The sequence below is a fragment of the Cydia strobilella genome, chromosome Z, assembly GCF_947568885.1.
Source record: "Cydia strobilella chromosome Z, ilCydStro3.1, whole genome shotgun sequence".
NCBI classification, from domain to species: domain Eukaryota; kingdom Metazoa; phylum Arthropoda; class Insecta; order Lepidoptera; family Tortricidae; genus Cydia; species Cydia strobilella.
The window spans coordinates 15,352,905-15,376,713 of NC_086068.1; the positions used below are offsets into that span (position 1 = coordinate 15,352,905).

The 23,809-nt window shown below is 34.8% G+C and overlaps 2 protein-coding genes and 1 long non-coding RNA gene across 4 annotated transcripts in view; 2 read left to right on the plus strand and 1 right to left on the minus strand.

Annotated features, from left to right (window-relative positions):
• LOC134754321 (uncharacterized) overlaps positions 1 to 818 on the minus strand; it is a 38,803-nt gene extending 37,985 nt beyond the window's left edge. Inside the window, exons 1-2 of the mRNA XM_063690584.1 lie at positions 614 to 818; positions 335 to 463 (exon numbers count right to left, since the gene is read on the minus strand). Of these exons, the coding sequence (XP_063546654.1) occupies positions 335 to 463; positions 614 to 682 (198 nt within the window). The 5' untranslated portion in view covers positions 683 to 818. The remainder of the gene's footprint in view (positions 1 to 334; positions 464 to 613) is intronic.
• The window catches only part of LOC134754495 (uncharacterized), a 400,626-nt gene that overhangs the window by 157,410 nt on the left and 219,407 nt on the right, over positions 1 to 23,809 (plus strand). The gene's annotated exons all lie outside the window — the stretch shown is intronic.
• Positions 2,747 to 22,663, plus strand: LOC134754418 (uncharacterized). Its single transcript, XM_063690741.1, has 6 exons — positions 2,747 to 2,935; positions 13,640 to 13,780; positions 15,370 to 15,518; positions 16,010 to 16,116; positions 19,029 to 19,192; positions 22,552 to 22,663. The coding sequence occupies exons 1-6, from the start codon at positions 2,862 to 2,864 to the stop codon at positions 22,646 to 22,648; spliced, it is 732 nt and encodes a 243-aa protein (XP_063546811.1). The 5' UTR covers positions 2,747 to 2,861; the 3' UTR covers positions 22,649 to 22,663.

A 23,809-nucleotide genomic window follows, 5' to 3' on the forward strand; every position in this document is an offset into this window, starting at 1 on the left:
ACCGTTATTTATTTGCATAATCTTTTGGTTGAGAAATATTTGTGAAACTAGTCAGTGTTATTTAACTAAAATAGGAATATTAGATAACAAACAAAGAATTTTCTTTGTATAAAGATCAATTTATTTGCATATAAATATGTTTTATTTCTTCTCTCTTATCTCAAACAGAGAATATTCAGAATATATTTTATAATGTTTTGCTTTTTGTGGCAAGGTTGATTAGGTTGATTTGCGCAAGCTAGTTAGCAAAATAAAATGTAATATGTACTAATGTTAGGTGTAGAAAAAACATTAGCAATGCTAGATTAATATGAGCAATATGCTAGTTAAATACCTGTTCACATAAATCAAGGTTGATGGTGCCCTTGAGGCGCCTGCAGTTCCTATCGGCATAGTAGTCCAAAAAATATTGACCAGGCAATTCTCCAGAATGTCTCAAGGCAAACCATCTCCTTCGCCATTTCTGAAAACAAAAGTTACAATAAATATCACGCTACATAATTAAGCAAAATATTATACTTATGTAAATTGGTTATTGATTACATTCTAATCATACCAAACCTAGATAATTCGATCATGTGTCAACAAAGGTAAAAGTTGCTTTATTGCTTACCGTTCTCCAAATACGTTTTGTCGGCGGTGATTTGGTCAACCACCCCTCGAAAACTATATTTTTAGACATTGTCTTAATTAACCTAAGCCTAACAAAATGTATCACTAATGATTAACAATCACTACATTGAATTATTGTGATCGAAACTATCTAAATTGCGACTTGCGACATTTGCGACTATTGTGCATGTTCACAGATTGTAAATTTAAAAAGTTGAGTTGAGAATGAGTTGAGATGAAAATAATGTTGCCAGTGATTTTAGTTGGTCAAACCAAATTAGGCTTGAGTCGGTCATGAACTAAGAACTGTTAAGAATGAAATCCCGTGAAGGACCGAAAGGAACTAAATCTTTTTGCACGCTCTTAATCGGTCTTTAGGTCCTTTAGTTCAGTGGGATTGGAGAGCGCTTGACTGACTAAAACGGTAAATGGATGGAACGAAACGGTTGACAATGTCGCTGACACGAATGTAAACGAGATGAAAGAACGACGTGACACTCCTAAGCCCGTAAAATATGAAGAAAAATCAAATTTTTTTTTCATATTTGATTTTTTTTAATTATGTTAAGGTGTTTTAATGTTTAATATTGACACATGGTATTATACAAATTAAATTGTATTCAGTTACTAAATATAAGAAAAAATCCAACCGATTCCTATTCATTCCCGGCTCTCAACAACCGAACTGAACTAAAGGAACTAAAAGACCGAACTAGTTCGTTTGACCGATTGACCGAGAGCGGAGCGCTCTCTGTAGTGACCGAGCAGGCACAAGCCTAAACCAAATTGTCAGTAAATAAGAACAAAAAAAACCTCAAAAAAACTATACTCATCCTTTTCTCTTGGGTGCTAGTACTAGTGTAAGACAAAGATAGTATGATTTTCTCTGTTTGAAATGAGACAGTCCTTTGACAAACTATAAAACATCTACAAAAGCTCAAAATCGTTAAAAGAGGACAACGTCAACCGGGGTGAATAGGGATGGCTGAGGTGAATAGGGACAATTTTTTTTTATAATACGTCGGTGGCATACAAGCATACAGTCTGCCTGATGTTAAGCAGTCTCCATGGCCTATGTACGCCTGCAACTCGAGAGGAGTTGTAGTTGGTCAAGCAAATCTTGTCTGTAAATAAGAGCAAAAAATACTATACTCATCCTTTTATTTTGGGCGCTAGTACTAATGTAAGACAAAGATAGTATGATTATCTCTGTCTATGTTTAAAATGAGATAGTCCTTTGACAGACTATACATGCGCGTTGCTGACCCTAACACTCCGCAGCTCCGCACCCTCGTTGAGCTCTGGCAACCTTACTCACCGGCAGAAACACGACACTATTAGTAGGGTCTAGTGATATTTGGCTACGGTTTTATGTAAGGTGGAGGTACTTCCCCAGTTGGGTAAAATGTGATTTACTCGTACCTGACAGTTTTTAAAAAAGTAGGTACCTACACAAATAGTATCATTCGATTGAAAATAATAGTACATTATTTATGATACTATTTGTGTCGGTAGTTATTAAGAAATTGTCAGGTATTATATTTTAAGTTTTGTTTCTATTCACCCCAGCCATCCCTATTCGCCCCGGTTGACGGTATTAAATTTAAGAGCCTCTACAGACATTGCAATAACTCGCACGTAATATTAGTAACATTTCAAAGAATTCAATTGATCGATTAAAAGCTGCAATGCATCAAAAACGCAAGCAATTTGTTGAAAGACTTGAGAATGAGGCCTTGATGAGGCCCTAACTCTTATTAAGGCTTGTACACTACTTGTTGACTACATCGCTTCTTAAATCAAAAATTAGTGATTAAATTGTGGACGCGAAATGAGATAGATCGGTGATCAGTCGATTTGATCATTCCATCTGGACGGGATCAGAAATGAAATTGGCGTCAATCGCCAATTTAATCACCAATTTTAGATTTATGGTGATATTTGAGCCCTCAAAGTTAAAAAAAGGAGGCATTTTTTTCACCAATTAAATCACCAATTTTTGATTTATGGGGCGATGTAGTTAACAAGTAGTCAACTATCAAAAAATACATCGAAGCTAAATTTTATAATTTATAGAGCCCTTAACAAAGAGTATATGGCCCTTAATACGACGCTGAAATTGCTGAAATTGTATGTCACCGTGTCTTGTCAATTTATTATGTTCAATAATACTTATCCTAAATCTATAGTGAAATATTAAAAGTGTGTGATATATACAAATTTATAAATTAAGACTTGTAAATAAAAACATGGAACCAAAAAAGGGTCACCCTACTGATCCTCCTAGTAATGTGCCTATGTTTGCCGGATATGACCCTAAGAAGTAAATTCTTATTAAAAGCTAATTTACTTAAAGCTTGCAAAAGGGGGGCGATCAATGGGTGCTACCACCCTAGCTAGCATCCTAACAGCAGTTTTCCATTCCACGTAGTTATCAGGACACTGTTACCATTATACTTAAAAATAAAAATAGATCTACTTAAACAATCGAAAATTTTAGTTTATGTGTAAAATATCAAAATTTTAGGCAATTGAAAAAATAAGTATTTTTTTACATTTTAAATATTGTTAACAATGTTCTGATATTTCGTAAAACGGAAAACTCAGCACGGCCATCGGAAAACCATGACGCCCCGTCTGCCCGGCCTCGAAAACTGGCCCGGCGACAGTGTAGACTGTAGCACTAATAATCGCTTATACCAGTTATATCTTATACCTCGTTTACAGTAGGCCCAGGTTGATGGTCGGTGGCAGTGAGCCGGGCAATGAGCAGGGACATAAGTAGGGCCATAATGCTCCTGCTCGTGCTCATGCCCTAATTGCCGCTGCCGTCAGAGGCGGTTTTTTGGGCGGCAATCAAGAGACCGGCAGCGTCAAGAGCAAGTAGCGAGAGCAGTGGGTTATAATATAAATGCCATAAATACTGACACCAAGTTAATTGAGCTAAAGACTTAATTTTTATTCACGATTGTATTTAATAGTGAAGTATAATAACGTAAAAAACTAATAAAAAATGCATAATGTTTATTCCATGTTGTCATAATATTAATAATAATATTATTATAAGAGTTAGGAACGAAATTCATACAATGTTGAAAATCTAACTATTATAATATCATAAAAAAACGATAAAAATATCAAACGCCCCTTGGGATATGTCCCAACTAGCAAACAAGTCATATAAATCAAGAGCTATACGACTTTTAGCTATATAAGAGTTTTATAGTGGTTTTCAGTAAACCTGTTTGTCAAATAAACGTTATAAATCTGACAGTTAAGTCGTCCTACCAAATAGTCTTTAATGTTAAATAAATGTTTTTGCGACTTAATTATACAACGATCATGTAATGGTTTAAAAAAAACGTTTACTAAACAGTTTCAAAATCGTAAAAACGTTTTAGTCTAATAAAGGTTTTTGAAAAGACGGAACTGTCGTATTAACGTCATTATTACAACGTCTATACAACTTTATTATTGTATAAATGATTTCATAAAACCTTAATTTGACGGTTATATAGTGGTATTGAGGATAACTTTAATATGACAAAAAAAATCAATGTGTGTCTGTTATCTACCCTTTGTTCAACAGTTGGTTATATTACTTAACGTTAAACAAAAACTTTGAAAAACCTTTAGTTTTTGTCGAACCTGTTATATTTCTTTTATTAAACTATATGTATTTTTTTAAAAAGATTCTAAGTTAAGGTTATATAAAACATCAGTCGTAATTTCGTGAGCATCAACATTGGTCAAGAATTTGCCCCAGAAGACTTGAATGGTTCCGTAATGCAACAAGTATTTCACATTTTCTTTCTTCGTTATAAAAAAGTTAGTTGGGGTTCCGTTGCTTAGATAAGTGGAATACCCGCATCCAATGCATCTTTCTGATAATTTAAAATGATTCACCTGCCAAGGCCGCCGAGCTAGAGATTCGTTTAGCATTCAAAAGTGGTTTTTAGTTAGAAACTGGTCTACATCTAAAATCATTACCATTTTCGTGTTCTAAAAAAACACAAATCAGTTAGGTAGGGGCTTTAGGAGACATTTAAGAGATGTTATAATAAAAAAGTGGGAGATTCAATACTAGGATTGTTATGTCCAGTGGTTTTTCCTAGTTTTTAGGGAACACCAAAACATTAGCAATGGCGCGCATTTGTAGTCGTTAAAAACCATAAAATTTACTTAAGTTAAAGTTATATTATAGTTGTTTAAGTATAAATCTATGATTTCTACCAAAATGGCTAACCTTAACATAAAAACATTAAGAATTATTGTTATAAATTGTTAATATTTCGAATATACTAAGAGCGCGATAGTAAAATACCGGCCAAGTGCGAGTCGGACTCGCGCACGAAGGGTTCCGTACCATTACGAAGAAAAACAGCAAAAAAATCACGTTTGTTGTATGGGAGCACCATTTAAATATATATTATTTTGTTTTTAGTATTTGTTGTTATAACGGCAACAGAAATACATCATCTGTGAAAATTTCAACTGTCTAGCTATGAGATACAGCCTGGTGACAGACAGACGGACGGACGGACTGACAGCGGAGTCTTAGTAATAGGGTCCCGTTTTTACCCTTTGGGTACCGAACCCTAAAAACTAAATATCATCATAAACTTTACCGATATAGTGACCTTCGACCTTCCCATACAAATTCAGCCTTAGCCAAGTATGCAAACGTTCAATACTTAATAATAATTTCGGTTACAGCACATCTAAACTTACCTTGTATTGTTTTTTGGTACACTTTTTTCTCACACACACCAAGTCTTATAAATGTAAGGAGAAGTTTTATAAATAAAACTCCAAAATATTTATGTACCTTTGAAAGTCCGGTAAACAATGAGTAAAGGTTACACTAAACCTCCTATAAAAGAAAATGGTCAGTTCTAAAACATTAAGAGGCCGGTGTCGATTTTAGTCGCATAAATGTAAAATTGATAGATTTAGTCCGTGAAATTGTACACCTTTTATTACCTAATTGAAATAACAAGTACTGGTTTCTGTTAGCACGTCTTCTTATCTTACCTTTTATCAGATAATTTTTTTGAAAACAGACTCACTAAATTAGTAATGTTTGCTTTTCTGATGGACGTTTAGGTAAACGCGCGTAAAGCACTGATTTTGTCGCTCTTATTTGTAAATTTCGTAAAGTTTGGACTGCTAAACATGGTAATTTTGTATTACACATATCCTGTACTTGACGTTTATCAGACTACATTTTTATTATTATGACTTAGAAGTAGTGTAAATGAAAGTTAGACGAAATCAATTTTCTCCAGAAATTACTTCAAAACAAGTAACAATTTCTCTGAAAATCGACTTAATTTCAACGTAATTTTGATACTTAAACAATCTACAACATTTGCTGAAACTATTCTTATACATCAATTTGTATAATTTACCACCATAATTTTTTGATGAATTTTTAAAAACTGCCCCTTCTCTTTATGCATTACCGGTGACGCACGCTCGCGACCTCATTATTCAAATGCAAGATGAGAAGACGTGCTAATAGAAATCAATACTTGTTATTTAGATATTACGCAACAAAACGTGTATAATTTCAACGACTAAATCTATCAATTTTACATTTTTGCTCCAAAATCGACTACGGCCTCTTAATACGATATTTTGGTCGCGCAAAGGTTTTCCTTGTATCCCTTATACAACGTTTTGGTCATTCCTCAACCGTTACAATACCTTTAATAAACTATTGGAGCCGTTATGCAAACCTTTATTTAACCATTATCCGACCAATAAGTTTTATAATTTGCGCCACTTTCGCCTTTTATAACCGTTTACTTACCTTACGTTTATACATATGACCAAAGATAGATATTACTCCGTAATAGATGGATACAGTCTAAGGAAAAAACGTGCCTCGAAAATCAAGAAAATTTGATTCTCGTTCAGAAGGCGCTACTAGCTTTGGCCTACTGTCGTATAGATGGCGTTGACGGTTTCGTTTGTTATTTAACAATTTTAACGCATATCAGTGAAACAATTAATGCAAATAAAAAAAATCATTTATCCTTATTTAAATACATTTTATCGTATTTTTATAAATATTTATTTTTAGTTTTAAAGTGTGTCGACAGATGGCAGTGAATTTACTGGGGTTACAAAATTTACTATGACAGTACCGCTCTAGTATAAGTTACTCTATGATATGACCAACCAAACTAGACTAGATGTTGCATGTAAAACGTTGACTCAACTTCTATATGACTATATTTTGCTAGTTGGGGTGTGGTTAATATAGGTACATTAATTTCTTAATAGTTATTTGTTTTACAAACAACGGGGAAAAGTTGTTGTTTAACATCTCGTGCTAATATTGATACCCGAACAAGTGAAATAAAGTAACTACATTTTAGATGAATGCACCCACGAAAGATTACCTTAATTATAAGATTAATTACGGGGCCTGTAGACGGGCCACATTTTTAAACTACAAAATTGAATGAACGAATAGTGGAATTTTGAGTTTTGCGAGGCTTTTAAGGTACGAGGGTTAAACAAACTTTGCTACCGAGTGAAACACAAAATTTTCCACCACACCATTGCGAGGAAAATACTAAATGTAGGTAACAATTCCAAATGTACGCAATTAAATATGTATCATTCAAAATCATTACTTACCTACTTATAAGTCAATTCAAGTCATCAGCCAACATGAGCTATACAAACTCAAGATTTGCATCAAGTTACTTTGCCACTCTTGTGGATAAAATGCAACTTACTCATCAGTTTTTTTGAATAACAAAGAGAGGCTTTACGAGCTGGTGTGGTTAAACCAAGTCAAGAGCACATTAAAATTAATGGTCATACATACGATTGTTTACATGTCGAGAAGCGTGACTGTAAATGTAACTTAATAGAAGTAGTAGATAAATTTAAATACTTAGGCCTAACTATAGATAAGAACGTATTATATGTATTATATATTATAACTATACATGACTGTTAATATATTTGTTTTATTTTACATAAATCCCATGCCCATGCTATATACTGTAGGTTATAGGTCTTTTAGGAAACTAAGTATTTTCTTTTATGCCGTTTAGTACAGCTTTGATGTCTACCGTTCTCCAACTCTCCCTCAATTGCTCAAAGGTTAACTGGAAGAGATCCCTTAAGGGATAAGTTCGCCTTTGTACAAATGATGCGTTTTTCTCGTGTTTTATGTTTATTTTTGTACAATAAAGAGTTTTACTACTACTACTAGATAAACACATTAATTGGAAAATACACATAGATACAGACTACGGTCTATATTGTGTAAAATTATTAGTTTAAAAAATATAATTAATAATAAAATATTACGAATGTTATACCATGCACTGGCTGACGCTGTTATTGGATACGGGTTAATAGCTTATGGACGCACCTTCAAAACTTATTTGGATAAAATATTAAACTTACAACTACGATTGATAAAAAATATAATAGACAAAAAAACTAGAGCAAACTGTAGTAACGATTACACGATTTTATTTAAGAAATTGAACATCCTGCCAGTGCATGATAAAGTTAAGTACTTAACAGCAACTGATCAATTTAAAACCAACCACCGCTACCGCTAGCAACTACTATGGTAAAAGGACGCGCAAGTATATCACACCGCGAATAATGAACAATCTATCAATAGTAGACGAGTGTGCTAGTAAAAACATCTTTAAATCAAAAATTAAGAAGTTGCTATTGGGTACAACGCATGACTAAATATATAAGATAGGTAAATATTGTATATAAATAAATAAATATCCTTTATTGCACAAAAATCATACATTTTACATACATGTAAAACTACAAATAAATTTTTAAAGAATAACAACATATATACCTACAACTTACACTTTGTTAATGCAATATAAAAGTATTAACCTTAGTAAGATAAGTTAATCATTAAATTTAGATTAAGGTACTAACATTGAAAATGAGTGCACCATTTCGCCGTTAAACGCAAGTATTGATGAATATTGATTGATTGATATTGAATTTTATAACTAAATCTAGTTAAATAGATAGAAAATGAGCAATTTATCACAAACTTAAAAAAATATATATGTAGTAATAAATAAATACAACTTGATTAAAAAAAATATACTTGGGTACTTCCAAATAGGAAACAAATAATGGTACCATTCGATTCCTTACATTTTATTAAAATAGTTATTTATGCAACAAGAGAGGAAAGTTGGTTTTTCTTGCGAGTGTTTATTTTGAGTGCCGAGAAAGCGAGATTCTATAAATGAATCACGAGCGAAGCGAGTGATTCTAAGTTAGAATCTTGAGCGTAGCGAGGGACTCAAAAACACGAGATGTAAAATAACGTTGCTCTCGTGTTGCACATATAATTTTTCACCTCAGTAGTGAGAACATATTAAAGGTTAAAATGTATTTCGAATTACACAGAATAATACAGAAAAAATAAAGAATTTGTAATAGAGGTGGAGCTGGAAGTGGCAGTTGATGGCCTTCACAAAATTAAAAAGCTACTTTGTTTCACTCCCTAAAGTGAGGAAAGTCGCACTTTCCTCACTCCAGGGAGTGACGAAAGTAGGCTTGTTCGAGCTGCTGAGGTGAAACATATATTGTACAGCAACAATATTACAGCAACAATATTTCACCGATAAAATCGCAATTTCCTTGTTTTCCACGGCTTCTAAGCAATAGCGACGTTACATGCTGACGTCACGGACACGATGTAATGCCAATTTGTTAGAAGCGTTTCGTCAGTAAAGTGCGGGTGCCAGACTATGACCATCATTTGTGACTTTTGTATTGCTTTAAGACCCCATATAACCATTCCGGTCGCAGAATCATCAAAGTAGTAACTAAATGTCAGATGTGTCGAAACGGTGTCGTAACCGTTACTACACTTTGCGACTGTGTTCAGTTTTGGTAACTTAGTGTGGTCGCCGTGTGCACACAATGTGACCAGAATTGTTTCAGTAACTAAGTGTCGTCGCCGTGTGTACACTTTTCGGTAACAAGGTGTCGACACATTGTGTACACTTTGCGTTCAGTTTGTGACCAAATCTCTACACAATGTGTCGTAACGGTTACTGAAATGTTTCGAAACATTGTGACCGCAAATGACAATATAAAATACCTCTTGAAAACGAAGGTTTGTCAAACTGTCCATTAATAGCAGTGTTGCCAGATCGTCCCAAATAGGACGAATTTCCGTCCTTTTTAATGCCGCACCGTCCCTTTGTCGTCCCTTCCGAACTACCGTCCCTTTTGGGCATCGAGCGTCCAATATAAAAGATTTAATGCCATGTTGTCAATGATTGACGTTATGAAGTTCGGGTCTCTACCTTCTCTTAGCGCCTATCCCTTTGAAGGTATGCTTTACAGTATTAAAAACCTGTTACGAAAAGGGGACCAACCATTGGCGCAAGTAGCGAATCGCATACAAGAACTGTCGAAATTGAATATAGAGACTACTTGGAACAAATCAGATCCCGCCCTCAAAAACGAAATTTTACTGGAAACTGGTGAAAAAGTTTTTAAGACAGTCAGAATTAGTAACAAATACTCGATATCTAAAAACAATAAGTTAATTTTTAACAAGCAGAAACGTCTGCGATCGATGCTATTAAGCTAAGAATAAATTTAAAAGTGGAAAAATTACTGCCTTGGGTGAGACTTGAACTCACGGCCTCTGGATAGATACTCCAGCGCTCTGCCGAGGCATCCAGAGGCCGTGAGTTCAAGTCTCACCCAAGGCAGTAATTTTTCCACTTTTAAATTTATTCTAAGCTTAAAAACAATAAGGACAAGTGGTTTCTAACTACTGACAAAAATTTAACAGAAATGCAATACGCTACTTGTGTAGAAGGAAAAATAAAAGTCTTCGGCGGGAATATAAAAAACAAATATATTTTTTTTGAGTTGCCATTTAAATCATCAAACATAAACATATATGCCACAGCGCTCATTTATGAAAATGAAGAATTGAGAGAATATAATTTAGACGACATTAAATGCAAAGTTTTTGCTATGGATTGCAATACCGAAATGGTATTCTTTCCAATATTATCAACGCTTCGATAAATAAACCTTAATTATTAACATTCTCTAAGCATACTTTTTTTAACCCTTATCTTGGCAAGGCTCAAAATATTTTAAAGTTTAATATTTGTTCAGTGGTTGACCATACTAAACTATTATAAAATAACAAGAAAAAAAACCAGGGTTTTCCACTTTACGCGTTTTCGCCCGGGAGGCTATTGGTTATTAAAATCGGTTCGTGGCTCGCAGTCTATATATTATATCACAACCATACGTTTGTACTTATTTAATACTTATTTAAAACTTAAACTACTAAAACAAATTGCTGAGATCATTATACAGGATAATTAAAAAAAAAATTAACGACTTAATTATATTAGGTATTCTAGTGAGATCCTCATAAATAAAGAAAACATATTTAAAAAAATGCAAGAAATGTCACGGAACGCTCACTTTTTGTATGTACTTTATATGTAACAATGTGTGAAAAATAAAAACTTTTATAAAAAAAAACTTCCGGACACAATTTAAGAATCACCAATATAATACAATGTTTTGTATGAAAAAAAAAAACTTTAAATGATCTAAAATGATTTCAAAAACAATATACTAGAAATTGATTTCGTCTAACTTACACTACTTCAGTCATAATAATAAAAATTTAGTCTGTAAAAGGTAGAGTACAGGATATGTGTAATACAAAATTACTATTTTTAGCAGTCCAAACTTGACGAAGTTTACGAATAAATATGAGCAACAAAATCAGTGCTTTACGCGCGCTAAACGTCCATCTGAAAAAAAAAACATTACTATATTAGAGTCTGTTTTCAAAAAATTGATCTGCAAAACTGCAAGATGAGAAGACGTGCTAATAGAAACCAGTACTTGTTATTTCTATTAAGTACGTATCAAAAGGTGTACAATTTCTGCGACTTAATCTAACAATTTTACATTTTTGCGACTAAAATCGATAACAGGTTCTTACTAAACTAAAACGACTTGCTGAGATCATTATAAATAATAATTAAAAATTGACGACTTAATTATATTAGGTATTCCACTTTACGATTTTTCGCCCGGGAGGCTATTGGTCATTAAAATCGGTTCGTGGCTCGCAGTCTATATATTATATCACAACCATCCGTCTGTACTTATTTAATACTTATTTAAAACTTAAACTACTAAAACGAATTGCTGAGATCATTATACAGGATAATTAAAAATTAACGACTTAATTATATTAGGTATTCTAGTGAGATCCTCATAGATAAAGAATACATATTTAGAAAATGCAAGAAATGTCACGGAACGCTCACTTTTTGTATGTACTTTATATGTAACAATATCTGAAAAATAAACTTTTATGCCAAAAAAACTTCTGGACACAATTCAAGAATCACCAATATAGTACCATGTTTTGTATGAAAAAAAAAAGACCGTAATTACCTTTTGTATTGTTTTAGAGCTCCCGATATCCCCGATATGATATAATGAGGGTAGACAGAGCGCAGTCTACACAACTTTGACACCCACCCGCTATCTTCAGTCACCCGTGAATAAGATGCATGTAACTGCGTCGAAATATCGGGAGCTCAAAAACAATACAAAGGGTAATCACGGTCTATATAGGTAGTGAAACTAGCCGTGAATCATTCAAAACTTTTATGACAAAAACAAAAAATCTGGACACAATTTAAGAATCACCCGATTGCGTCGAGGAATCATTTGTATTTTTGTTTGTTTTATTTCCTTCTTGCTTCTTTTCTTTGTCATTTGTATTCTGTAGCAATTGGTTAGATCTGAAAATAAAGATAACTTGCGGTCACGTTGGGCAAAAAACTATGTTTAGTTTGTTTTTCTCAGGGCAAAAGGAACAGTATTAATATGCAAAATAGTAAGGCACAGAAATACCAAAACAAAAAGTCACAAATTTTTACGCAAATAAATCGTACTTTTTTGGTCTGTCACTATTATTTCTACGCCATTATAGCATATTTTTGAACCGCTCATACGAAAAGTACGTAAAATCGTACTAAAATGTGCGGTTTAGCCAAAAAGTACGATTTTAGTACGGTTTTGGGCGGGGTACGTTTTAAGTACATATGCTATTCAAAAAGTACGTAAATAAAAGGTACGATCTGGCAACACTGATCTGAAAACAAATGAGTACAAGGAGCCATTTTGCAAATCCAGTAACTTTGTTACTACTTTTGACATATGTCTACACAGTGTCTACACAGAGTCTACACAGAGTCGTAACATTGCGACTACTTTGTGACTGGAATTTTTCTCAGCCTTAAACCATATTTTTACATCATAATTACCAAGTTTAGTAGTATGTAAAGCGTTATTTTTATTATTTAGGTATAGTATATGCATCGGAGCACTAAAATTGCATCAAATAATGTAGTTATGAACACATGCACTGAGAAGTAAATAATTTCATTTCTGGCTAAACTAAAATAATGAGGTGGCGCGTTGATAAAATTACACCTAGTTAATCAAATCACTCGAGCAGTTTAATTTCCCATAGTATTTAAAACCATAATGTAATATAAATGCAAACAATAAATACTTACGTCTTGTAAATCCTTCTTATCGATGGCGTTTGTCACTTGTTTATTTTTATTTAAGTATATTTCCATCTGACAGTTCCCATTTGAAACGAACAAAATGAACGAATGATTTTGGGATAACTAGTCGCAAACTGGTAACAATGTGTGCACACGGCGACGACACTTTGTGACTGAAATGTGTCTGTGTCGAGCCTTCCCCATTTTGGTAACGACGACGTAACGGCGACCACACTGCGACCGTTTTGTGACCGGAAAAGACGGTGTCGACGCAAGATGTGTCTACACCGTGTCGTAACGGCGACCGAAAATGGTTGTTAGGGACAATGGGTCCCATACAGACATTTGATCCTCGAAACAAATCTGATCGACTGATACCATTAATAAATAAAATGTGGAATACCCTATTGATTGTTTTTCAGCTACCTTCTCGATGACCGCGTGCCACCAGTGGTTCTCACCGATGAAAGCCTGACGCCGGGCCGGCCGCCGCGTCTCACGCAGCGGACTGTTGGCAAGTACTTGCAGCCGCTCACCAGGGAGCTGACACTATGTCCGCCGAGGTATTTATTTGTCAATTTTACGTTTTTAGTCTCAACCAACTTCAACACAGAATTCAGATATGACATTAAAAGCTTGGCCTTCGTATTTACATGATAAGCGCGAGAAACTCGATTCTTACTATACGTTTATACCTAGTGTAATTCACGATGACGCGCAGTCAAAACTAACCTTTAATACCATGGCAATAGGAACCTACGCACGCGTCTTCGTGAATGAAGTTATTTATTGTAGGCCCAGCCCAGAGCCCAGGTACACACAAAATTTCATCAAAATATCTACTTCGACTATTGCGTGAATTGACTAGTTAGTGAAAGCAAAGATAGATATATAACTCCGTAATAGATGGATACAGTCTAAGGAAAAACGTGCCTCGAAAATCACGAAAATTTGATTCTCGATCAGATGGCGCCACTAGTTTTGACCTACTCTCGTATAGAGGGCGTTGACGGTTTCGTTTGTTATTTTTATAATTTTAACGCATATCAGTGAAAGAACATGGGTCAAAATGATATAAAAATAATTAATGCAAATAAAAAAATCATTTATCCATGTTTAAATACATTTTATCGTATTTTTATAAATCTTCATTTTTAGTTTTAAAGTATGTCGATAGATGGCAGTGAATTTACAGTGGTTACAAAATTTACTATGACAGTACCGCTCTATTTGAAAGTGACATACTGGGTACATATTGGGTAAACCATAGAGTAACTTATACTAGAGCGGTACTGTCATAGTAAATTTTGTAACCCCAGTAGATTCACTGCCATCTGTCGACACACTTTAAAACTAAAAATAAATATTTATAAAAATACGATAAAATATATTTAAATAAGGATAAATGTTTTATTTTATTTGCATTAATTATTTTTATGATTTTGTCCCATGTTCTTTCACTGATATGCGTTAAAATTGTTAAATAACAAACGAAACCGTCAACGCCATCTATACGACAGTAGGTCAAAGCTAGTAGCGCCCTCTGAACGAGAATCAAATTTTCTTGATTTTCGAGGCACGTTTTTTCCTTAGACTGTATCCATCTATTACGGAGTTATATCTATCTTTGGGTAAACTGACGAATTAGAAATTGACGAATCAAAAATTTTGCTGGCATTGACGAATTAGGGAAACTGACGAATTAGAAATTGACGAATCAAAGATTTTGCTGGCATTGACGAATTACGGAAACTGACGAATTAACGAAAATGGCGAATCAGGGAAAATGACCAGTAGTGCACTAACTTACCAGAGGGTACTCTTTCTCTTTTACTCCAATAAAGGCGTAATTAAAGGGACAGAGAAAAATGCCCGCAGTTTGCGAACTTCGATTTTCGCGGTTATAGCCCAGTAATCCCAGTATGGTATGTACATCAACATGTGTCATCATCATCAATCCATCATCCCTATTGTAATTTATGTATGTAGGTAGCCACTAAATGTTTTCGTGTTCACGTTAGCTCTCCTATACTATATATATACAGTCACTTAAGAGAATCACTATAACTATTTAGGTAGGTATTCATGTGAAAAGGTTGCACCCAAAATTCTTGTATAAATGTAATGTAAGTATTAAATAAATGTTCTTTAGACCAACGATTAATGAGCTGCCAGATTCCGTGAAGGATCAAATGGTGCTGCAGGACAAAGCTTATTGGGTGGACAAGCCGGGCGCCAACGCCTATACTCTCCACGATGCATACTATGACTACGGCATGACTACAGACATAGTCAAACCAGGTAACATACAAAAGTCAATGATTGGACACATAATGTCTTTCCTTGGGCGATATAAACCGTGTTTTTTGTTTTCAAACTTGGGGCGATATAACCCGTTTTTTTTCAAACCCCGTTAATTTAGGGAAAGTATTATATGTATACCTATTTACTGTATGTTATTTCATGAATTCTGTAGTAATTTTAATTCTATTTTTTAAATTAATGCATGGTAGTTTTTAAGATGTAATGTTTTGAAATTAAAAATGTGTCCCGCCGAATTTCTCGCCGGTCTCATATTGGGATACCTACTACCTACCCAACTACAATTTACGAGCGATTTAAATCTTCTTAGGTCAGAGGTGTTAGAGCTAGAGTTAGGTCAGAGGGGTTAGAGCCGGCGTAGCTTTATTTGACGTTCGTAAGCCTATTATAATAATTTTGCCTACTTGAAAAAAATCTTTATCTTTATCCTCAAAAGCTATGTAGGATGACACATCATATTTTATACATAGTTCACCAGGACGTGTTCCCGCGTTCGTACCAGTACGATTTGGACTGCGTCAAGTACCGCCGCACCCATGGCTGTGATGGTTTAAAACAATCCCCAGATGAAAATAAGGTAAACTATAGGTAGAAAAATCTTAAATAATTTAATTTTATCCATTCATTGGTAGCCTAGCGCTAAAGCTAAATATAAAAGTTAACATAGCAGCTTACACCAAGTCGCTTACATACTTACCTACTACAACTGTACACAAATGGTAATAATATCTAATATCAATTTTTTTTTTCATCTAAGTATATAAAGGTCAGTAAAAATATGCATTATTAACCCCATTCCCTCCTCCTCAATTGTGAATTTATTTGGTTTCACTCGCATGCTTGGTTAACCTAAAATAAAAGTTTAAAAATTACCTTAATTTTTTAACATTATTGTGAATAGGTAAATCTGAAACAAAAGAAGATATTATTAGGCGGCTGATATTATTAGGCGTACAGTGTTCTAAGGTCCAGCCACTACTCCACCTTAAAGTATAACCAAATCCTTCGTGGGGGCCACTCTTATTAGCTCAGCCTGAAAGACCCTTTTAAACATTTTTTTTTTACATATACCGATATTATTTTCAAGAAATAAAAATACCTTTTGGCTATCGAAGCTACACATACCTACGTACATCTATCATCATCATCGTCCTCGCGTTATCCCGGCATTTTGCCACGGCTCATGGGAGCCGGGGGTCCGCTTGGCAACTAATTCCATGACTTGGCGTAGGCACTAGTTTTTACGAAAGCGACTGCCATCTGACCTTCCAACCCGGAGGGTAAACGACCTTATTGGGATAAGTCCGGTTTACTCACGATGTTTTACTTAAATGTTATTATTGAATTATTGAAATAAAATTTTACAGCATTACAGCTATATAAGGGCGCCAATGCGCTGTAAAACTAAGTAATTAAAACTAAATATATTATGTAATAAAGTTATAGGAGAAATATGGCAATAATTAATAAGCTACCTATGTTGATTCACAAAAACGTAAAAAAATCTTTAAAAAAGTTTATAGTTTTTGTCGGCAAACAAGTCGCAGTCAGGTGCAAAAGATAAAAAATTGTTGAGGAGTGTCCGAGAGCGGACGATTGGAGAGTACTGGTGTGCTATTGTGTGAAAGGTTTCATTCGATAGAAGGCGATGGTTACGACCTCGCAAGTAGTTGTCGGGAACTAAAAAGGTAGTCATCTTCGCCACCAAGTCCAAGCAGTCAGACTCTCCTCTTAATATTTGAGATGCAGTAGATAATGTAGATATATTGACATTACGCCGTATCTCAAGGGAGTTAAAGCCTAGCACACCCAGTAAGAATTTAGTTGGGTATAAAAAGGGGTAATACCCGTATGTTTTTTATACAAGAAGCGGAGAAAAGCTTTCTGTACCTTTTCTAAGAGCAAGGTGTAGCACTTTTCATGAGGGGTCCAGATTATAGAGCCCGATTCTATTTTACTCCTAACTAATGCACTATATACAGTGGTGAACTACATTTTCGAGATCGTTTATCATTAAAATAAAAAACAAAGGACCGAGAATAGAGCCTTGGCTTACTCCAGAACGGGTATGATATGGAGGTGAGTGTTAATATAATTCTCCTTTTTTATTGTGGGATGTACCACATTATTACAATCTATAAATGTTTTCCTTCACCGAAAAGCGACTGATAAAATATCAAATGATATTTCGTACCTACATAAGTTCCGAAAACTCATTGGAGTTTGAACCCGCGACCTCCAGATTGAAAGTCGTACGCTCTTACCGCTAGGCCACCAGCGCTCTAAAACGTACGTACGTTTATAAAAATATATAAAAATGTAGAATAGCCTATTATACTATAAGTTACTTACATTTTTACATTAAACTTAAAATAATGTAATTTTTTTCAAAAGTCTTACCAATACCTAGTTGATTATTGATATTTAAATTTGTTTTTTAATAACACATGCTTTGTGAAAAAGAGTGACAGTGATTTTTGTTATGGTCATGAACTCATGATCGAAACATTGTTATAATTGAAACAACCACTTTTGTAGGTATGAAACACAATTATGTATTTCTACTAAAATTCCTTAAGGTCATATCTTGGTGTTGCATTAAAACGGGTTCGATTAAGCTATACCTATGTATAAGGTAAATCACAACAAAGAACTCTAAATGTCTTTCAATTTGTTTTTGTTTCACTCCTTTGACCAAGATCTTCAAACGCAGATAAATAACATAAATAACATTTGTTTGAAATTTTTTTGCGAATTTTAGTTGATCTCATATATTGAATACCGTGATAGTTATTTAAAAAAAAACCGGCCAAGTGCGAGTCGGAATCGCGCACGAAGGGTTCCGTACCATTATTTATTTATTTCCACACTTACAACTATTTATACAGGTAAACCTAAGACAATAGTGTAACTATTAATAAAATATATCTAAAGTATATCATCATGTCTATAACATAATATATACAATTCTGATTTTTTTAATTCATTCAGAGAACATGAGAATATGTCAATATTTTCCGCTGTAATGTTGAGGGTCCGCCCAGCGCGCGTCAACGGCGCCAGACCAAGTAACTTGGTGCGCCCGCGCAGCTCGGCCAGCAGTCGCGGTCGACGCCGGCGCCACAGACATGCGGGCACATAGACACTCACATAACTCAACCCCTGACTGTTGTATAATTACGTATTAAAATACAACTTATTAGCTATACTCCATGAAATCACCGTATCTATGTCACATTAAATTAAATTATGTCACACTGTAATTTAGCACAATCCGAAGTATTTTTAATTGGTAAATATATCTTTAGATCGTCAGCAAAAAGCAGGCAAGCCGAATTTTTGATAACCTGAGGCAAGTCATTGACCATTACTATGAATTCCAACGAACCAAGGTTACTTCCATGACTTACGCCAGATCTCACAAAATATCGGAGTAGGGTAGGACGGGGACGTTTGAAACACTTTACGAAAGACAAAATAAAACTACAGGTTCCTCTCAAGGCCTACTGTCGAGACTGCAGCAACAAGAAGGACCCTGGTTTGACCCCCTTTCAAGTCGCGTGGGCTAAGGACCCTGGGCAGAAAAGGTGGCGGAACTACCCAGACGTCTCAGCTACGTTGACCCCCGAAGAAATTCGGAGATCCATGGATGAGTATGTAATATAATTATTGGTATGAGCATTTGATGTTGAGCCAAAATACACATTCATTCGATTTTTCACTTTATCGTTTAGGTAGTTTTAAAGCCATTAGACATACTTATTTAAAGCGAGGTTCAGACTAGCCAGAACTTGCATGCAATATTCATTAAATACAATGCAGACAGTATCTGATCAAACTTGAATGAAGTTCTTTTGAAAGGTCGGCAATGTAACGTAAATAGAGTAGTCGACATTTTTTTTTAATGGTATCAGTCGATCAGGTTTGTTTTGAGGATCAAATGTCTGTGTGGGACCCATTGTCTTAAAGCAATACAAAAGTCACAAATGATGGTCAAAGTCTGGCATCGCCACTTTACTGTGCAACCAACACAAATGGCAACACATCGTGACGTCACTGTGTCACTTTGCTTAGAAGCCGTTTCGATGTATGGAAAACAAGGAAATTGCGATTTTGTCGGTGAAATGTTGCGTTTATGAATATAGGGATGATGACACATGTTGAATTTTATAACAAAATCTAGTAACATAGATAGCAAATGAGCAATTTATCACGATAATGTAGATATTAAAATAATATATGGAAATAATACAAAAATACAGGACTTGAAAGTTTCAAAATTTAAGTAATTTTTCAACTTCCAAAAGGAAAAAAGTAAGGGTACCATTCGATTCCGATACAATATTTTATCTTTATCTTTATTTTTTCCTATTTAAAAGTTTAAAAAAAAGTTGTTTTTTTTTTTCGAAACTGAGGTCTTGTATTTTTTTATTATTCTTATATATTTTTTAAGTTTCCAATTTATTGTGATAAATTGCTCATTATCTATCTATTTAACTAGATTTAGTTATAAAATTCAACATGTGTCAACTACCCTATTGCATGCAGGTTCTTGCTAGTCTTTAACCTCGCTTACAATAGTACATTGTGCGACTAGGGGGGTAATAGATCCACGACAGCCGCAGCTGAATTAAAGACTCGAGTTTGCAATATTTTTACCCCCGGAGTTACACGTAATATTTTTCATCACAGTTGCAAAGAAAGAAAAAAAAAACATCAGATATTTCAGACATTCGTCCGCCATATTGTCATTTTTAGGGTTCCGTACCTCAAAAGGAAAAAAACGGAATCCTTATAGGATCACTCGTGCGTCTGTCTGTCTGTCTGTCCGTCTGTCACAGCCTATTTTCTCCGAAACTACTGGACCAATCAAGTTGAAATTTGGTATACATATGTAAGTTTCTGACCCAAAGACGGACATGTAACGTAAACAAATTAATTTTAAGCATGGGGGCCACTTTTTGGGGGTAAATGAGAAAATTAAAAAATAAAGTTTTTCAAACTATATCGTGTTACATATCAAATGAAAGAGCTCATTGTAAGAATCTCAAATTTTTTTTTTTATAATTTTAGGATACATAATTTAGAAGTTATTCAATAAAATAGGCAAAAAATTACCATTCCCCCCTTTATCTCCGAAACTACTGGATCTAAAATTTTGAAAAAAATACACAAAGTAGATCTTTACCTATAGATTACAGTAAAACCTATTAGAAATTGCAGTCAAGCGTGAGTCGGACTTAATTACTTAGTTTTTGATCCGACCCCTATGGGTTTTTAAATACATTTCACTCACGTTTCACATAAAAAATACATTGTTTAAGTTGTATAATGTACGGAACCCTTGGAACGCGAGTCTGACTCGCACTTGGCCGGTTTTTTGACTGGTTAAAAGGCATCGAAGGCACGGACCCGACCGGCATTCAGCCTCGATTGAAAATTTTATAAAAATATTTTAAACGGCTTTTAAATTAATCAAATTAAATATTTTTAAACATAAACAAAACAAGTTTGAGAACAAATCAAATTATTTAATTTTTTTTTTTTTTTTTTTTAAGTAGTCGCACTACTTTATATAAATTAAAAACTGTAATAGATGTCATATATTAAAGAAAAAGTGACGAAGCCCTCCAGTGGTGAAGGCCGGATTCGAACCGGCGTCTTTAGCTATCGCGGCTAACGCCATGAACCCCTATAGCTACGTCAAATTAAGCCGAAAATGGGCGATCTGCAGAAATAATTCGTGTAGTTTTGAAAATTGGTATAGTTATACCTTGTGGTGTACAGATGAACATACTAAAAGTCCTCGGGGGTGGGGGTTGTGCTGAGGATGTAGGAGTGGGTTTAAGGTACCTTTTTTCAGATTTTTGCTCATATCTCTAATATCTGTACGAATAACATTATTATTACTTCGTACAAAAGATTCTACATATTTTTTTTTACAATTTAGGTCATATTCATTTTTACTCTACGGTCAATACTTTACGAGCTACAGGATGTTTAAATTAACAAAGTGATAAAAAATAGATTTAACAAAACGTCGTTTTTTTCGTAGTTGTTCATCATAACTCCATTTTTAGTTTAGAATAAGCAAGCTTAGTGACCTGCTGGTCAAATAAAAAAAAAAAACCGGCCAAGATCATGTCGAACCATGCTCAGTGTAGAGTTCCGTAGTTACCCATCCGTCAAAATATACTTTTTACAAAAACTCAGAAACGGCTGAACCAGTTTTAACGGTTTTAGGTTTTCAGGTTCGCTATAGTTTTCCATTAAAGTTTTTACTAAGCTCTAACAATTTTTTTCATATTTTTTGGACTCATGGTTCAAAAGTTAGAGGAGGACTCAGAAAGATTATTTTTTCTTTCAGAGAGAATATTTCCGGAAATATTACGTTTATCAAAAAAATGTTCTTAAAGACTCATATTCATTTTAAAAGACCTATCCAATGACACCTCACACTATAGGGTTAAAGCGAAAAAAAAAACATCCCCATTTCTCGACCATGGTCTAACTTTTGAACCATGGGTCCAAAAAATATGAAAAAAATCGTGAAAGTAAAGCTTATTAAAGACTTTCAAGAAAAACTATAGCAAACCTGATCGGTTAAGCCATTTTTGAGTTTTTGCAAAAAGTACATTTTGCCGGGCGAGTAACTACGGAAGCACGAAACCATACACTGAGCATGGCCCGACATGCTCTTGGCCGGTTCATTTTTATTTTTGGCCAGCATGTGACTCAACTTGCTTATTCTATACTAAAAAATTTAACAAGTATTTTACTTAAAACTTAAAACCTACTTGGTTCGTATGAGTTAATGGCATAAGTAAAAAAAAAAAGCTATAACTCCCGTGGGAGTAAAATGGGCTATAGCTCCCGCTGCACTTGCGTCAAATAGCACGCTTACTGCGCAAGTGTGATGAAAAACAACTATCTACCTACCATGGCGCTGACGTCGTCTGATTTAATATTATATCCTTTTCACGAGCCTCATTGATATTTTTTTTATGTGCAGGGTTGGTCGTCCATTCCAGCACGAAGCTTGCAATTGGTACTATATGAACTATCCTTCTGTCAAATATCCAGTTATTTTGCGGAAATTTTCTAAATAACATTGGTATGTATTTATTTATAAAATTATAACAGCATATACGAGTACATATGCATACGTACATTTATTGCTGGAAACTTCTAAAACCTAATTCGTTTTATTTTTGTTATCGAGGGAACTTCTCAAATAATAACGGCACAGGTGTAGAACTTGAGTATTTTGAATGGGAACATTGGCAACTTGTGGGCTCTCGGAAACGAACATTTGGTGAAAACCGTGATAAAATACTGTACCTACTTATTTTAACATAACATAACTATGTTTAGGCCTAGGTAGGTATTGTAATTGTCACGCGATGCACTGTGGCCATAATTAATTTTGGTGGCATTTAAAACTGTTTAGTAAAGTCGGTTTCTGTTTTCTGTAGATATTACATCCTTTAACACATTCACTGCCCCCAACGCACATGTGCGTTCACCGTCATACAAGTTTGTTCCTAGGCCACGCCCCCTGCCTGGCAGTGAATGCGTTAAGAGATTATTTGAATACCTACTGGAGAAAACAATTATTTATCAATGATCACAAATCAGTAAAATCGGAAACAATAAATCTTTAGCCGTCCGAGACCGCTGACACTCGTATGCGTGTGCTGGACTCGCTGGAGTCGGGGACTCGCGGAATGCCGATACATCGCCAACGCCAAGTGACTTGTGTTCGGCGGCCTATTGCCTATTCGCCAAGTACAAGTACTCGTCAAGTGAGCGTGTCAGCCCGCGCAGCATGGTTTCCCCTGTCACTAAGTCCGTCACTTTCGCACTCACATACTTGTTAGAACGTGACGGGCATGGTGATAGGCGTACCGTGCTACGACTCCTGGACTGGACAGTGCATGGACAATGTTCTTTTTGCTCCCTTTTTAGGGTTCCGTACCCAAAGGGTAATAACGGGACCCTGTTACTAAGACTCCGCTGTCCGTCTGTCCGTCTGTCTGTCACCAGGCTGTCATGAACCGTAATAGTAACAGTTGAAATTATCACAGATGATGTATTTTTGTTGCCGCTAATAACAACAAATACTAAGTACAAAACCCTCGGTGCGCGAGTCCGACTCGCACTTGGCCGGTTTTTTTTTAAGTTTTGTTTGAGTGAGACTTAAAGGACTAGTCTAGTCTAGGAATACTCTTTGGTAAAACAATGCAACCTTAATGTCTTTAGGTTCGTTA

Excerpts from the sequence above, each read along its gene's own strand:
- LOC134754418 (XM_063690741.1), top strand. The coding sequence starts at position 2,862 with ATGGAACCAAAAAAGGGTCACCCTACTGATCCTCCTAGTAATGTGCCT. Across the intron at positions 2,936-13,639 it reads GCCGGATATGACCCTAAGAA|CTACCTTCTCGATGACCGCG; the intron begins GTAAATTCTTAT and ends ATTGTTTTTCAG. Across the intron at positions 15,519-16,009 it reads TACAGACATAGTCAAACCAG|TTCACCAGGACGTGTTCCCG; the intron begins GTAACATACAAA and ends TTTTATACATAG.